The sequence below is a fragment of the Lotus japonicus genome, chromosome 2 (assembly GCF_012489685.1).
Source record: "Lotus japonicus ecotype B-129 chromosome 2, LjGifu_v1.2".
Taxonomy (NCBI): Eukaryota; Viridiplantae; Streptophyta; class Magnoliopsida; order Fabales; family Fabaceae; genus Lotus; species Lotus japonicus.
Genome location: NC_080042.1, coordinates 24,097,519 through 24,113,200, shown reverse-complemented (window position 1 = coordinate 24,113,200; position 15,682 = coordinate 24,097,519). Strand labels below are relative to the sequence as shown.

At 35.9% G+C, this 15,682-nt stretch overlaps 1 protein-coding gene across 1 annotated transcript; it reads right to left on the bottom strand.

Annotated features, from left to right (window-relative positions):
• Window positions 1–7,281: 7,281 nt before the first annotated feature.
• Window positions 7,282–12,661, bottom strand: LOC130736260 (cysteine endopeptidase RepA-like). Its single transcript, XM_057588101.1, has 3 exons — window positions 12,607–12,661; window positions 11,535–12,184; window positions 7,282–7,335 (listed from the first exon to the last, which is right to left on the bottom strand). Exons 1-3 carry the CDS (start codon window positions 12,659–12,661, stop codon window positions 7,282–7,284), a joined length of 759 nt encoding a protein of 252 aa, XP_057444084.1.
• Between the last annotated feature and the right edge of the window lie 3,021 nt (window positions 12,662–15,682).

The window sequence follows — 15,682 nt, the reverse complement described above, 5'->3', positions numbered from 1 at the left end:
ATTAATTTGTTAAAAAAATTCAACTTATACTAATAAAAATTCGAGCTTCAACAAAAAAATAAATAATAATAAATCAAAACAAAATCAATTAGGAATCACAGAAGAGCAATGAGCCTATATATATACTTTAGTATACATCTCCTTTGATACATAAGTTCATGCCAAAATCAACATACGTTAGTTTTCATCTCCAAAACTTTCTTGCATCATGAATCCGAACTATAGCCTACTTGACCAACTAACTCCTTTAACACATGATTGGACTATTGTCGTTCGAGTAATAAGGGCGTGGTTTGCTGAAGAAGAAGAGGAAGAAGATGAGGAAGGACAGAACGGTTCGTTCTATAATATGTTGTTGATGGATCGAAATGTATGTAAACCAGAAACAATTTCGCTATTATTAAATATGTAATTGTATTTTAATTTAATTCACAGACATAAATTCATATGAAACTCCTCCATTTCTTGGGTCAAACAATCCATGCAAAGTGTAGGCATAACCTTCATGAACGTTTTGCCAACAGAATCACCGAAGGTTTGGTATATCGTTTTGAATATTTCTAAGGTATGACATAATTTCCGAGGTCTTAGTGCATCTAGGCATATCTATAAGATACACTTGCAAAGTAGAACAAGGATGATTCCATAATATAAAGATATGTTTCCTGTGCGTGATCTGTTATTTGACAACGTGCATGAAATTCTAAATTCTAACTTTGACGAGCGGTTCTTAGTTGGTATGTAAATACCTTCATTTAAATAACTTCAAATACATCAACACTTCCATGTATTGACATTACCATTCAAACAAAAGTTATGGGCGAAGTAACGCACGTCGGAAATTACAACGGATTTGAGCGGAACGGAGTCCAAACGCAGAGCAGAGACATTGAAATTGAATCTCAAGGATAAATTTGCTTTTATCAATAACAAATTAGTATTATTAATTTCTCTAAATTCCTACGGCAGAAAGTTAACAACTTTTATTTAATTTTTTCCAGCAAAAAAATTAAATGTTTTTTATACGGCTAATTTGTCGACGAATTGGATGCACTTCTAAATTCAAAAGACAACAAACATGTTGTTATTATCATATTGTTGGAGTTCAGAATAAATCAACATGTTCAAACTTAAACTTACAATCGATCACTAATTTTTTTTTCAGGGGAAATATAAACTGACTGCTGGGTTAAACTGCACTAAAGTAATGTTCAATCCTGACATTCCACAAGCAGTATCCTACAAAGAAAAGTTTGTATGTACTGTGGATTTCATATTACTTTGAACAAATTTAGATGACAAATAAGAACATAATTTTTGTTTTTTAGAAGATTAATTGATTGTGATGCAGTTCAGAATCAAGTAATGAATATTGTGATTGAAAGATTAAACGTTACTGAAAAAGATGAGTTCCTGACGCTTTTCCCAAGCACAAATATTAAAAATTTGGTTACTTGCAGATCGGTATGTTCTCATCACTTTTAATTTAATTTATTAGACATTTTTTTATTCAAAAAAAAACAGACATTGATTTTCATTCAACGTTTTTTTTTTTGAGAGCAAAAGAGAGTTAATCATTAATAAACGAAAAGGAGAACAAACTACAAGGAAGGAAAAAAACACCAAACCACCCAAGGAACAAACACAACAGCCCAAAAGAAAAGAAAACAACCACCCTACTTCATGAAAGGAAAATTTTCTTTAATAACTTCGGCCAACCCTTGAATAGCATCTTCATCACTACCAGGGAAAGACATGCCTGCAAACTGAGCAACACGCCAAGCCTTCTTTGCTCGCGTGAAATAAGGACCCGAAGGAGAAGGAGGACTGGGCGGGGCCGACACATTAGCGATAGTCACACTCTCTTAGTAAATAAACATATAATGTTAAGGATTACAATAAACAGAAATGCGTTTTAAATACAAAATCCATGGGGTTAGAGATTTTTAAACACTAACTACAAACTTAAATACTTATTAAACTAATTTAATAATCACCTATTATGGGAAATTAACAACACATGAATAATGGGATAAAATATCAATTAATTAGACCATAAACTCTTATACTCTTTCATTGAATTTAATTGCTTTAAAATTTAACTGCTTTAAATTCATAACGTTATAATAGGAAAAAAAGATTTTGATACACGGTTTGAACATTTTTAAAAAAAGATTAATTCATAGTCAACAGTTAAAACAACAGCTACTATATTCAATTCTTAAAAAAAATGCTGGAACACTTATTTAATTTTAAAAAAAAAACTTAAATTTTAATCAATTAAAAAAAAAATTTTAAAAAGTAAATACCGTATTTAAAAAAGAAAATAAAAAAAAACTCAGCTACTTAAAGGTCTTTTAACGAGTATATTAATTATCATTTAATAAATATAAAAACTCTTATATAAACGTATTTAATGGATCTTAAATAGTGTGTTTTATATTCAGTTATAAAAACAATAGACACTATAATCCCTCCTTTTAGAAAAATAAAGTTTACACTATACAAATTTAATTACTTTTTCTATAAATAAATTACTATCTAAATAAATAACAACAAAATCAAGTACAATCATTTCCCATTTAAAAAAACATGTTACTGAGTATTTACATTTAAAAGTATTACATTTACATATGTTATTATCACTGTTAATGTAACAATCAGTTGTAACTACAATTTTTTTTTTGCATTTAATTCATTTCTACAGCGTACAATATTCATTATATATGCCACGATTAAGAAAATTGAGAGCACAAATGATTGGTATTATCATGACTGTGAATGTAACTCAACAACATACTTTGACGGAGCACAATATTATTGTGAAAAATGTAACAAGCATGTCACTCCTACCATAAGGTAATCTACAAATTCGATAAATAAATTAATTTGTAAAATATTCAATTTATTTAATTATTAATGTTTACATCAGGTACAAATTGTTGCTTAATGTTGCTGATGATACTGGATCTGCAACGTTTACCGTTTTTGATCGCGAAGGTTGTTATCTGATGAACAAAAAAGGCAACGAGGTATTGGAAAAAATGGAAAAGGTAAACATAGTCATGTAAAAAAAAGGTACATTTTTATTGCTCACTTAATTCATAATATATTAATTTTTTCATTTTAATTTAGGTAGACCGGGAGCATGGAACACCCCCCACAAGAAATTGTAGATTTAGTGCACAAGGAATTTCTTTTCAAGGTTGAAGGGAAGGATATATGCGGAAGGTGGTTTAATCAAGCATTTACCGTCTTGAAAATTTGCAAGGACCAACAAATAATTTCAAAATTCAAAACAAAGGTAAAATTCTAAACTCTTATTGCTAAATAATGGTTATTTATATCAACATAATGAATTTTGATATTTCCGATTCAAATGTAAAATCTCTGATTGAGGTATTGGTCATCACTATTGTCAAATAGGTTTGTTTTAGACATTGGTCATCACTATTTTAAAATATGTTTATTTTGCAGACAATCACTAAAAGTGTTAAACGAAACACACCTCCACCTATACTTGAAGACTCAAACACACCTATTAAACGTCGTTCAGACGAAGTATCCATAACAGAAGTTGTTGGAAGTAACGATGCAGAAATGTTCAAAAAGATCAAGTTTTCAAAGAATTAGTAGCATTTCCTCAAGATTGTTTACAAATAAAGAGCCTATGTGCTAAACTTTCACTTTTATGTCTTTACCCACGTTGACAATGTGTTTTTTTTGGTAAATTGACCTCGGTGGTAACTTTCAAACATTTTGACATTTGTTTTTCGTATATTGACCATGTTACTAAAATATTCAATAAATCGTTTTATGTTTGCAAATCTTCGTGCATACGTCAATTTAAATGTGCTTTCGACCCTTAAACACAGTACTTTGCAAAAAAAAAAACCTACATCACAAATGTGCAAAAAACGAAAAATAAACCAAATACCTATATAGAATAAATAAAAAAGATATTAATTGATTAACAAAAATTAAAAAAAATAAATCTAAAATTAAATTCCCCGTGCAAGGCACGGGTTAAAAACTAGTATAATATAAAGCAAAATCACTCCAAGAATTATTTTGCCACGTGTCAACACCACAACGATTCTGCTACGAGAGTGAATTTAGGAGATTTCAAGCCACGTGTCATTCTCTTACGAAACGGTTATCATTCCTATCCACTAAGTTCCCACCCACTTCAAAGATAACTTCTGACCCATTAAAAAAATAACTTCTATTCTAACTTCTCACCCACTCTCATCAAAGATCACATCTCTCTTGCTTTGGTTTATTGATGTGGTAAATATTGAACGATCAAACTATCCTTTCCTACCCCCCACTAACTTCTATGCTTTAAATTTGTTTTCCACAACACACATTTCTATAAATTTCGACATTTTTGCCACTTAATTTCATGTAAGATCACATCTCGATTTCATGAACATAATTTTAAAATATATAAGTTAATAGGGAAATATACCCTCCCTAACTTTAACAAATATTTTTTTTTAATATTGAAAACATGGTATATTGATATTACGGATATTAATAGCTAGAAGTGTTGTTACATTAGACACTTTTTTTATTACTTAAAGTGTAGAACCCTTTTATTAGATTTTTTCCTTTTAACCTCATTATTACCATAGACCGTGTAGAAATAGATTCAATTTAACCACCGACTCATTTTTTTTTCTTTTACTATGTCTCTACCACGTAATAAAAGGTTCATGGTATGAGCCCACCATGTTAAAAAAAAAGACTAAACCTCCCACCATGTTAAAGGAAATAACCACCTACTCATGTAACTTCCCCCATGTCTTTCTCCTTTGAAAACAGCCCACGATGTATAAGATCCCCATCATGTTCCAAAAACTTCTTTTCAACCGTAAAAAAAAATAACTACCTTCAATGACACTTCTTCTATAAATTCCTCATGTGTCTTCACAATCCATCCATCACAATTCCATCTAAAAATGATCATGGCTCTTAGTCTTACTGTTGACGATTTCCCTTCCATATAAAAGGAAAAGGATGTGTGGAGGGTTATTGTGAAGGTGGTGCGGAAGTGGTTGATTCCAAGTTTCGATCGTACAACCTAACTCAATGGAGTTGATTTTAATAGATGCAAAGGTTCGACTTTCGTGTTGTTTTAAAATTGATATATCTATTCCACTCGACGTTGGTTTTCTAAGTCTATCACGCTCACTTACCTGTTTTCAATCTACAGGGTGACAAGATCCATGGCACAGTGCGAAGGACTCATGTTTATAAGTTTAATCCTTTGTTGGTTGAGGGTCGAGTATACATGCTATCATATTTCACTGTTGGTGATAACGCTCTTGATTTTCGTACAACGTCTCATCCTCACAAGATAATCTTTGAGCTTGATTCGGTTGTCCAAACCCAAACTGACGTTTCCATCACTAAGATTCCCTATTCATTTGTTTATGTTTCTGATATCATGTTCATTGATTCATATCAAATATTGTTAGTCGGTGAGATTTCTAACTAAAATTGTATACATCTGTAAAATTATTTGTGATCTACTATATTTTGTTTGTCTTGCAGATGTGATAGGGATCCTCTCCGACCATGGCGCCGTGCAGGATTTCGAAAAAAATCATCAAGTGCGAAAGAGGATTACCATAGAGATTGAACAAGAAGTGTAATTATTAGTATTTTTAACAAAAAAAAACGCAAAATCTATTGAAATTTTGAATCCATGTACCAATTATTGTGAATAATAATTTAATCATAAGTCCGTTGAAAACAGAGTGAGGGTTGAGTCTGCATTTTTTGGAAGCTACGTTCAGGAGTTACTCTCTGCTTTATTTTCACGCGATCTGACCAATACTTTCTATTTCTTCTTGATAAAAATCTATAGTAAGTATTATGTCTTAAACTTTTGTTACTAGCGGCAAAAACGTCTAAAGAGATAACCTTTTCATATTATAGATTGGTTTTTATCGATATACTATCTTGAATAACCAACACACATTTTTAACAAAATAACCACCCCACTAACCCCACAATTTAATATTATATATGATTTTTTTATAAATAGTTAATTTTTTTATCAAAATAAATATTATATATTAATTTTGATAATAATAACCACCCCACTATGTTTCAAAAAAAAAAACACCCCACTAACCCACAACACATATTTCAAACAAAATAACCACCACCTCACTAACCTCACAACTTAATATCTATGTGAAGTCTATTTTATTTTTTTAATAAAATGATTTTTTCATCAAAATAAATATTATATCTTAATTTTATTAAGACTACTACCCCACTAACCCACAACACACATTTTTCGACCAAATAACCACCACCCCACTAACCCCACAACTTAATAGTTGATCCAGTCAATCGTTTCCACTTGAGGAGAGTAAACACTAAGCTACCTGGAGAACTACCAAAGTAGAGGGTATCGGCAGAACGGGAATTTCAAAGATGACGTTTCTTTTGTACATGTCTTTTCAATCGTTACCACCTGAGGAGAGTAAACACTAAGCTACCTGGAGAACTAACAAAGTAGAGGGTATCGGGAGAACGGGGATTTCAAAGATGACGTTTCTAATAGGTTTCAGAATTTTTGTGGGTCCTCCTTCTTTGAAATAGTTGATCCAGTCAAAGAAGTTGACGTTTCCAGATGAGTATGAAAAGAAATATCACAATGCTTTTCAAAGCTCTAGCTAGCAATGGATTCAAATTCTTTCATCCCCAAGTGTAAATAGGAAGTGTTTAATGTTTATATTGTTGAAGATATTGGTAGGCTCGAAATAATCAAGAGTTTCAATTTCGTTGAAGATAAGAAATAAATCTTTAATTATTTTACTTTTTCTCTCTAACATGAAGCATTTATGAATGCGGGGAAATTGGGTTAATCTGAGCTTTTATATGCTGTAATTTCTATAGTGGAACCATAAAGTAGTGACACATTTTCTTTCCTTCTTTATAATTTTAGTGTTCCTTCTTTCAAACGCAACAAATAATGTTGTATACCAAGAAGTGTCTGACAACATCTAAAAGATTCGTTTTCTAATGATCTAAGTTTTTTTTATAACATTACGAATTTGATCTAAAATTTAGTTATTAATTTGTAACACAATGGTGAAAAATCAATCTTTACACGTTCATCCTTTTACATAGTGGAACCAAGATCCAATATAAATTAAATGAATTACATATTTTTTATTCAAAGTATCCAATGTTATGAATATAAGAAATAATTTTATTTTAATGCCATTGAAACTCAATTTTGTTTATTATCATATAAATCTAATCTACACAAATCGATGTACTTGCAGCTTCCTGAGCACAAACTTGGATTCCCTAGATGATCAATATTGAATTTTTTTATCAACACATTCATCTACTCATCAGACTAATCATATATTATATAGGGTAGCTGAATTTAATTTTATATAATTCATTAATTATTGTTGTTTGTTTGTTTATTTGTGTTGAAATCTTTAATTTACAATTTTTTTTCATTAGTATATTACAATTACGAAAGTTTTATCTTTATTTTCGTGCAACCACTATTTCTTTTATATCAATAATCATGGGTAAAATTCGGAAATAAAAACTCGCCATGCAACGCATGGGTGAACACACTAGTTCAGTTACATGTTGGGTTTGAATGCCATTTTTTTTTGTTAGAAAGCTAAAATCCTAAAATTCATAGTGAAATTATTTTTTTATTCTTTTCCATTCCCAATCCCAATTAATATAGTTTTCAGTTTTAATTTACTAGAGTAGTGTGCCAGCTGTTAGTTACTTAGCTTGTTATAACTGATTAGTCAAAATGGCTTTTTGTATCAACTAGCTCTTTAACATATGATAAATTGATGTTGTTGTGTATACTTATTATTTTTATTCTAGTTAGGCATTATGCTCTAATTTTAGTTATTATATCTTTTCCTATTTATAGATTCACACTAAGAAAAGGAATAGGCTTGAGCACAAAAGGCTTCAGGATTTGGTGTTTGTGAAATACAATCAAGCACTACTAAGGAGGTACAATCAAGCACTACTCAAGATGAACCTCTCTGTATCATTTCAAATTTGTTTCTTGCTACGTCAGAGCACAGAAACTATGCCTATGCTTTCTTTGTTTATATTCCCCGGAATGCATTAATGCTGAGTTGTTTCATTTGACACTTCAAATTCTAGGAATTCGCAATAGTAACCTGTCATATGTTCTCAATTCTGCCTGATTTGTGGCCTGACGTCAATAAACGACCAATAACATGAGGAGTTCTAACTTATACTGATTTCCATTATTTAGTTCAGTATTTTACTTTTTTCCATGAAATTTTTTTTTGTCATGTCTATGTTTCTTAACTATTGCAAATTTTTAGCAAATGGGTTTTGCTTGGTGCAGGGGTTATTGCGCCTCTGATTCGGGTTTTGGATTTTGGGAGTGACTCATGAATGTGACATTTTTCACTCTTTTTTAACTGTATATTTACTTAAGTGTTGTACAAGTTTTGATAATTTGTTTAATTGTTTCCCCCTTCTGTTTTATTTCATTGGCCTTAACAAGAGTAGCACATCTTTATGTTAAGATTGTAACCAGATACCATTGTATTCTCGAGGGCATAAGAGTGATGCCATAAAAGCTTTGTTGTAGACTCTCTACCATTGTTGTAGGCCTCTGGAGATGAAATGGTTAGGCAGATGGTGATTAGAGGGTGGAATCTGTGCTTTTGTTGTAGATTTATATTATATTATATTATCTTTACTTTTTTTTTATAAGCATTATATTATCTTTACTAAACTGTTCAGTTAACTTATTGTTGAATCAATAAATGCGTGGCATAAAAAAACCAGCGGTCGTGAGAAAAACGTCGCAAATTGCTATCTCTTATACTGAATCTATTCAGAAAATACAACAGACAATTTCAGTTGTCAGTTTCTCTCTATCTTGCATTTAATTCTAAGAGAAAATAAAATAACCATCAATAATTAACACGCTGGGCCAAGCCCAATGCACACAGCACATATTAACATTTTTTGAACCTAATTCCAGTCCACATACTGTTCGGTGTATTGAACCTAGTGAATTATTGCACTTTTCGCTTGTAAAATTCATTGATACTGTTCGGTGTATTGAACCTAGTGAATTTAAAGCCAAGGACTTGGTCAGTGTTAAGAATTTTCAAGTGTGAGCAAGTCCCACATTGGAAGCTAAAGATAGGTTTGAGTGGTTTATAAGTGTGAGAACTCATACACCCATTGTCTTAAGGTTTTGGGTGAAGATGTGGTGTCTCGTCCACTTATAGTTTTCTCAAAGCCCAATGTAGAGTTCTATCCCCGAATTTTAAACCATCTCCTTTGTTTGGGCCCTTTATTTGGCCCAACAGTGGTATCAGAGCTGATGGTTGTTTGACCATGGACCTCTTAGACTCATGAGCACAAGCCCAGAATGACGGTCTCTGAGGTTCTGGATAAGTACAAGCCCAACTTTCGTTTGAGATGAACTCACACTTGAGGGGGGGAGATTGTTGAGAATTTTCAAGTGTGAGTAAGTCCCACATTGGAAGCTAAGGATAAGTTTGAGTGGTTTATAAGTGTGAGGACTCATACACCCATTGCCTTAAGGTTTTGGGTGAAGATGTGGTGTCTGGTCCACTTATGGTTTGCTCAAAGCCAAATGTAGAATTTTATCCCCGAATTTTAAACCATCTCCTTTGTTTGGGCCCTTTTTTTGGCTCAACAGTCAGATCATATTATACTGGAGGCTCGGGACCCTTGCTCATGCTAAGGAAATATGGATTCATGTTGGGAACAATAATTGGAAGGATGGATTGTCAATTGTTGAAAAGCTAGTGAAATCTGTCTTTAAATGTGGTGAATATTGGTGTTATGCAGATGGTATGCTCGTTTATATATCTACTCCTTATCTTTGATTTTAGTCCATTTCCTTGAAATTAATCTTTCACTGAAAAAAAACAAAAAGTGAGTGAATGAAATAGAATAGACAATGTAAGATCAAGATTTGGTCATGTGGTACAACTCTATGTTTTGATGATAACAAGTATTTATTTGTGGATGAACAACTATGATACTCTAATGTTTGTCTTGAGTGTTTTGACAAACAGGTTCTGATTCTGACACCAGAAGATATATTCATCAGAAGTTCTGAGGATCAGAGGATCTGAAGATCAGAGGATCTGAGGATCAGAGGATCTGAAGATCAGAGGATCTGAGGATCAGAGGATCTGAGGATCAGAGGATCAGAGGATCAGAGGATCAGAAGATCTGAGGATCAGAGGATCTGAAGACCAGAAGCTCTGAGGGACCAGAGGCTCTGAAGGTCCAGAAGCAGAAGTTACGAAGGTCAGAGGATCCAAGCATCCCTCTGACTCTGATCACCAAGCTTCACAAGTTCCAACACGAAGCATAACTCTGATCAGAAGTCATTGGTTAAAGGCAAATGTCTCTATCAAGAAGTACAAGAGCAGTGTACTATTCTGACAAGCCTACCTACCAAGGTTCAGCCACAGCAGGTTCTGGAAGTTCCAGAAATGCCCTCCAACGGTCATATTCTCTCAACAGAAATATCCTTTGCACCTTGGACTATAAAGGCTGAAGAAAAGAAGAAAGCTAAGAGAAAAACCCAGAGCTGCAATACAAGAAAATATTCAAGCCTCTACTTTCTTCATCTGTTCTTATTTAGTTTACACTCAGCTTATTTAGAAGCAAAACCATTGTAAACACCAACCTCAAACAATTGTTTGATTTTCCTTAAGGGACCGGGTAGGTCAGTATCCTTAAGAAGACTAAGAGAGTGAATCTTAGTGGTGATTCCTTTAGGAGATCAAGGTTGATCGGATCCTAGAGAAGACTAAGAGAGTGAATCTTAGTGGTGATTCCTTTAGGAGATCAAGGTTGATCGGATCCTAGAGAAGACTAAGAGAGTGAATCTTAGTGGTGATTCCTTTAGGAGATCAAGGTTGATCGGATCCTAGAGAAGACTAAGAGAGTGAATCTTGGTGTGAGCTAAGTCAGTGTATTGTTAGTCACTTGTAGGTTTCAAGTGCAGTTGTAACAATTATCTGATTAGTGGATTGCCTTCATTCTAAGAAGGAAGAAATCACCTTAACGGGTGGACTGGATTAGCTTGAGGGATTTATCAAGTGAACCAGGATAAAATACTTGTGTGCTTCTCTCTTCTCTCTATCTTTATCCGCTGCACCATCTATCTTAGAGAAACCGAAAAGATTTACTTTAAATCTTAAGGGGAAAGTTTTTATATTGAAAACGCTATTCAACCCCCCCTTCTAGTCGTTTTTCACACCTTCAGACAAAATATGTGCTATGACTATGAGATTCATGAACAGAAGTGGAGTTTGACAACTCTTTTTTTTGGAAATAAATTAAATAATATCCCAATCAAAAATTAAATAAGTCAATAATAATCACAAAATTTCTCTACTAAAAATGATAAATTTTATTCCACAATTATCTTCACATTACATGTTCAATTGGAAAAAAATAAAAAAATAAAAAACCAAATAAAATACACATGAAGAAAGGGAAGAAGATCCACTGCCAGTAATATTAAGTTTGGCAACATGGTGGATTTTTGGATAAAGGGGAGACATTGCGATTCCGCAAATGCCTTCTTCTGAATATCCACCTCTCGGAAGCCTAATATAACCTCCTTCTCCCCAGTCGGTGCCCCACAAGTTTTTTCCAATCCAATATTTCGAACCATCTTTATCAATACCAAAACCAACTAAGGTTATGGCATGATTCAGGTCCGTTCCACATTGTCCTCTGAAAATCCCCCCTGAGTAGTGCTTTAAATCGTCTCCTGTGGCATCAATAGCAACGATCACAGGTTGCTTGGCCACCGCTTGGAGGAGCGCCTCTTCATTGTTTGAAGAGACCCACTCATAACCGTAAATCGGAAAAGAAACTCTTTGAGAGGCCTCCTTGAAGCGACATGTTCCAGCCGCCTTCTCATAAGGGTAACCTGCCTCAGTAGAGATGCCATCCCGTCTTGTAACGTAGTCAAATGCTTCTTCAGAAAATCCACCCTTGCATCCATCGCTCCTACCACCTTTGACGCAATCAATCAGTTGTTGCTCCGAGAGGGACACGAGTGTGCCACTGGAAATCTGGAGCGCTCCCTCTAATGCCGCCACGGCAGCAAATGCCCAGCAAGCACCTAGTACATAAAAAAAGTGATTACAGAGGGGAAGTGAATAAATATTAGTATACACTACAAAAATATTATTTTTAGTGGTATTGATATTATTAAATTGTGGCCTTTTTTTTCTTTAATACCGGTTTTGTATACTACAAATTGCTTCAACAATTACTAACTTCTTTTAAATGCCACAAAACGCATCAATAGACTCAAATTTTACTAATGGAACAATATGCACAAAATTCAAATTAAGTGTTACTCCTCACAGTATTGAATTAACCAATAAAATAAATATGACTTTTCAATAATTGATTATCCATACACATTTTTTCTAGAGCTAAATTCATTAAACAAACTAGCTAGTTAGATGATCATAATGTATATACCAAAAGGAAAACAATTAAGCTCAATCAAAAAAATGAAGAAGTATAGTTTTTTACCACATGTCCCTTGTTGCCTCACTGGAGTAACCGCTCCTCTTTCCCTCCGGTCCATGTGAGCAGCCACTCTCTCGCCTGAATGGTGATCAAGAAGTAATGATCTACCACTAGTGGTGGTGGCTTGAGAAGTGTCGAACGTGGAAACATGGTGGAGGAGTGTTATGTAGAAGAGGAAGAGAACTTTGAGAAGTATTTGGGTCTTTCGAAGATCATTTGTAAATTTAAAACTCGGGTCTTTAACTTTGTTAAGGAATATGTGAGGAAGAAACTCAAGGGTTGAAAAGAAAATGCTCTGCCTGGAGCGGTAGAGAGATGTTAATTAAGGTTGTTGCTCAAGTTATTCATTCTTTTATTATGTCATGTTTTTCTCTACATGATAGTTTGTGTACTCATATTGAGGGCTTGATAAGCCGTTTTTATTGGAGGGTGATGTGTCTAAGAAATGAATGCACTAGGTTAAGTGAGATCGTTTGTGTTATCCTAAGGGATAGGGGGCTTGGTTTCTGTGACTTTAAAGTTATAGCCCTTATTGGGAAAAAATTGTGGAGGATCATGTATCAACCCGAGTCTCTTTTGTGAAGTTGTGTCGTCTTTTTAAAGTTGTATACTTCCCCCATACCTCTATTTTCAATGTCCAAAAGGGTTACCGCCTAAGCTATGTTTAGACAAGTATCCTTTGCTTTGGGTGGGTATTTGAAAAGGGAGGTTTGTGGAGTGTCGGTAATGAAAAAAAAAATTAAGGCTTGGGATGATAATTGGCATCCGAGTGAGGCATCCCTTGTTTACCGTAGTGAGGTTGCGGCCTAGTTGGGAATTACTTGTTTCTGATTTTTTTTTACTAAACTCTCTTGTTTGGAGCAAGTATTTGGTTGAACATATTTTCTAACCTCATACTGCCATGAGTATCATGTCCATTCATTTATCATTGAAGAATTGTGAGTGGACTGGGCGAGACCCCAGGGTCCCTCGCCCAGGGGCGCTGGCCCCATAACAGGGAGCGAGCCAGGGACTTGGGCCCATTTCCCTGAGGCGCCACTAAAGAACATTAGAGGCGCCAAGCCCAACTCCACACCTATAAATAGGGGACGGTTACCAATTTTAAGGGACTCTTAGCTCATTTGAGAAATATTCAGATTGAAATTCAGTTATTCTTTCTCTCTCTAGCGGTTAGAACTTCTCTCTCTAGAGCACTCATACCACTTTCCTCACACTTTGGATACTATATCCCTATTCAATGTTCTTAGGATAGAACATTTGGGGCCGTCTATGGGGATCGGTAGATTTCGATTCCCGGACTACGTGGATCGTGATTCAGTTGACTGAAGCTCGTTTCTCTGCGCGATTTTTCTTCAATTTTTCCTGGTGGATCGTGATTTGGTTTTCGTGCGATTTGCAATTTGATTCCGGGAAGTTCAATTTTCTGCCATATTTTGTGCGACTCGGAGGCTTTTGGTTGAATTCTCGGTTCATCAACAGAGCCTGATGGAGCCATCTTACCAACAACGTGGCAAGGAATCGGAACGAAGTTACATTTCTTTCCCGCGCACCGCGAGGTTAGATAGACACCGCCGTGCAGAGGCACGCCGTGTTTTGAGTGGTGACTTACGGTGGCAAAATGAGTGTCTGCAGGAGCAATTGAGGTACTATCACCTTCGGCAGTGGAATCAAGAAGAAGAAGAAGCAGAGGCTGTTGCTGAGGTCAAACCTTTCTCGGCCGCAGTACGAGAGGTGACCGTGCCGGACGGTATGACATACCTCGTGTTGGAAACGTACGACGGGAAAACTGATCCGAGGGATCATCTACTTCGTTTCAATGCAAAGATGGCGATGAGCGCGGTTTCCGATGCGGTAAAGTGTAGAATGCTTCCATCCACATTCCGAGGAGCAGCTATGGACTGGTTTATGGCTTTTCCTTAGGGATCCCTAGCCAAGTTCCGCGACTTCTTGTCGAAATTCCTTGACCATTTCTCCGCGAGAACGATAGAAGATCTGTTTGATATTCGGCAGCGGGAGCGCAAAACCTTGAAACAGTATATGAAGCGATATAGTGCTGCATCCACAAGGTTCGAGGAACTGGAGCCACGCATGTGCGTGTGCGCTTTCAAAGGCGGTTTGTCTCGGGGAAAGTTTAGCTGCGAACTGAGTAGGGAGCTAGCATGCTCAATGACGGAAGTCCGTGCCCGAGCGCAAGACTACATCCTGCAAGAGGAAATTGAAGCGCACAAGAGGAAGCACAAGAGGGCAGCGGAGGTGTCGCTGGCGAGGAAACGGATACAGATTGAGGAAGCTAGTCACGAGCACAGGGTTAAGGTAGCTGGCCAGTTTGTTAGGAAAAACAAGGAAGGGCTGCCCTGCTCGGGAAAGAAAAACACAGAATGTCGGCGCTCTCGACGAACAGCTGACATCAGCCGGCGAATGAGGCTGAGGGGGCACTCTGGTAAGGAATTGACAAAGTTACTTTTGGACGCAGGGATTGAGGACATGGAAAGGAAGGGCGAGCGCAAAATTGACCTGGGGAACGAGGCGAAGGATCAGCCAAAGTGGTGTGAGTACCACAACTTGGAAGGCCATAGCACCACTGACTGTTTCACGCTGAAGAGTCAAATCAGGCAGCTAATCAAGGCGAGACAACCACGGGCGGCGAAGAGGAAGGAAGTTGAGGAAGCTAACAGCAGCGAAGGCAAAGGAACGGTGGAGGTGGCTAACGTGGTTGCTGGGGGTTTCGAGGGTGGCGACGGTGTGTCAACAATAGGACGGAGACAAGCAGGGGTAACAGCGTCAATGCAAGAGTATCCAGCTCCATTTGGGTGCCAGCACCCAGACATAGTAGTATCGTCCGCAGATTTTGAGGGAATTAAAAACCATACAGATGACCCCTTAGTGGTAATGGTAAGAATTAAAGGTTTCGATGTGCAGAGAGTGATATTGGACCAAGGTAGCTCGGCGGATATAATCTAAGGGGACGCATTCGAGCAGTTGGGGCTAACGGACGAGGATTTAAGGCCGTACACGGGAAACCTGGTAGGTTTTTCGGGGAAGCAAGTTCAGGTACGTGGCTATGTGGAATTGGACACAG

Excerpts from the sequence above, each read along its gene's own strand:
- LOC130736260 (XM_057588101.1), bottom strand. The coding sequence starts at position 12,661 with ATGGACCGGAGGGAAAGAGGAGCGGTTACTCCAGTGAGGCAACAAGGG. Across the intron at positions 12,185-12,606 it reads GAGGCAACAAGGGACATGTG|GTGCTTGCTGGGCATTTGCT; the intron begins GTAAAAAACTAT and ends TTTATGTACTAG. Across the intron at positions 7,336-11,534 it reads CTTCTTCCCTTTCTTCATGT|GGAATCCAAGTTTGTGCTCA; the intron begins GTATTTTATTTG and ends TTGATCATCTAG.